The 2,099-nt window shown below is 28.9% G+C and overlaps 2 protein-coding genes across 2 annotated transcripts; one reads left to right on the forward strand and one right to left on the reverse strand.

Moving 5' to 3' along the window:
• Nucleotides 1-233: 233 nt before the first annotated feature.
• Nucleotides 234-989, forward strand: ENU1_063240 (hypothetical protein; the record flags this gene model as incomplete). The annotated part of the gene is made up of 1 exon (XM_008858203.1): nucleotides 234-989. One exon carries the CDS (start codon nucleotides 234-236, stop codon nucleotides 987-989), a length of 756 nt encoding a protein of 251 aa, XP_008856425.1.
• Nucleotides 990-1,041: 52 nt separating this feature from the next.
• On the reverse strand, nucleotides 1,042-1,921 carry ENU1_063250 (ribonuclease HII protein; the record flags this gene model as incomplete). The annotated part of the gene is made up of 2 exons (XM_008858204.1): nucleotides 1,042-1,256; nucleotides 1,324-1,921. 2 exons carry the CDS (start codon nucleotides 1,919-1,921, stop codon nucleotides 1,042-1,044), a joined length of 813 nt encoding a protein of 270 aa, XP_008856426.1.
• Between the last annotated feature and the right edge of the window lie 178 nt (nucleotides 1,922-2,099).

Consider the following 2,099-nt stretch of genomic DNA (forward strand, 5'->3'; position numbering starts at 1 on the left):
TTTTAATTTTATAATGGAAATAATAAAATAGAATATGATTATTTGAGATAAATTATGTCGGTTTAATGTTATATTACCGTAAATAATAAAAAAATCACATAAAACACAATAAGATAGTATCATCTCATCATTTTATCTTCTAATATAATAAAAACATCTTATTTTATTATTATTTGTTAATGTTTTGTTTCCTACTCCTCTTTATTGTAGTTTCAAATGCAAAACAATATCATATGTGTATGATTATGTTAGGTGCACCAAAGGAAGTTCCAATGTTGAATTATTCTGTTGAGTATTTGTTAAATGCATATGAAAGAAAACCACCAGAAATAGTGATAGATCATTTTTACTTTGTTAAAGGTTGTAATCATTGTCCTCATCCAGAAATGGAAATGGCTAACTTTGAACTTCAAAAACATGGGATAAATTCTTCGATTGCACATTTTGAGCCATTTAAATGGATTCAACCATCAAATATTTATTCTTTTGAAGAAATGTATCACAGCTTGTGGTCTGAAGATCAACGTGCATACCGTAACTTTGGTCATCATAAAAAAGATAATATTGTAACATACTACTTCCATCAGGGTGCACAACTTGCTCTTAAAGAATTTAATAACACTGATTTTATCATGTTCTTTGAAGATGATCAATCAATTCATAGAAATTCATTTGTCTTTCTTAAACAAGTTTTTGATTCTTATGGTCCAAGAACACTTACTAAATATGCAACACCACTAAGAGCAACAAATGATGGTTATTATGATCCTAATATTGCATGTATTTGGGGATGGTGGGGAACATTAATGTCAAATCATGAACTAAAACGTTATTTATCCTTTATTAAATTTAATCCTTGGACATATTGTGGAGACATGTTATTTTGTGACCTTGGAAGGTTGATAGACCAACCATTTTATTTGAGAAGAATGGCTCGTCATTTTGGTAGAGATAAAGATATTATGCCAAAAGACCCTGACTATTATTAATGATGAATTAACTCATTTATATAAATTTATTTAACAAGAAAATTGATTTTACTTACCATTCAGTCAATTCAGTTATTCCTTTATTTGCAAATAATTTACTTTGAATTATTCCAACTACATCTTGTTTATTTTGATAAGGAAATGGTCTTTTCATTGGTACTTTTTCTTCAATGATTCTCTTAGATGTTTCCCACCCAAATCTGACTAAATTAGGATATCCAAACAATGGGTCATATTGACATTTCATCCATTTTATTGTATCTACATCTATCAATTAGTTATATATTAATTATATCGTACTAATCATTTTATTAAACACTGAAAAATAACAAACCACTTGGATATCCACAACCAACTTGTCTTGTTTGAATGTTTGTTTCTTCATAAATCCAATTATCAAGACAAGTATCTCTTGTTACTTTAGCACAAATACTTGCTGCACTAACAACTGGATATAATCCATCAGCTTTTGGACAAACAGTAATTTGACTCAATTTAACTTCCTTAAATTCATTTGCAATCATCGCTTGATATTTTTTAGAAGGTCCAACAGTATCACAATAAATATGTACAATTTTACGCTGACTTGTTCTGATGATTTGATGGATAATATCTCTAACTGCACTAAATGCTATTTCATTTAATGAAACCTTTTGAGGACCACACATCATCTGACTGATATAACTTGGAGTGAGAATTCGTGTTGAAAACCCACACACAGCACTTTCTTTTATATCAGTAAATAACTTCTCTCTCATCGTTCGGGATAAAATTTTAGAGTCATGAAACCCCATGGTACTTATAACTTCTGTATTAGTAGTAAAAAATGCACTATATACCATTGGTCCTAAAACAGGTCCTCTTCCTGCTTCGTCTATTCCAATCGTAATTTCTCCTTCTGTTTGAACATTTTGAAATAGCGGACAAAGCATTTTCAATTTTAGTTTTTTTTTATTTCTCTTGATGAGAAGCTTAAATTACTCTTTTATATTAGTAAAAAAACTATTCTATTAAAAAAATTCAATTCACAACAACTCTCTTTGTTCATATTTTTATTTTTGTGTCTGTAGCACATCCCTCATTTTTAATGTAATCAAAAACTTCTGTGTT

The sequence above is a fragment of the Entamoeba nuttalli genome, assembly GCF_000257125.1.
Source record: "Entamoeba nuttalli P19 unplaced genomic scaffold asmbl_3328, whole genome shotgun sequence".
Taxonomy (NCBI): domain Eukaryota; phylum Evosea; order Mastigamoebida; family Endamoebidae; genus Entamoeba; species Entamoeba nuttalli.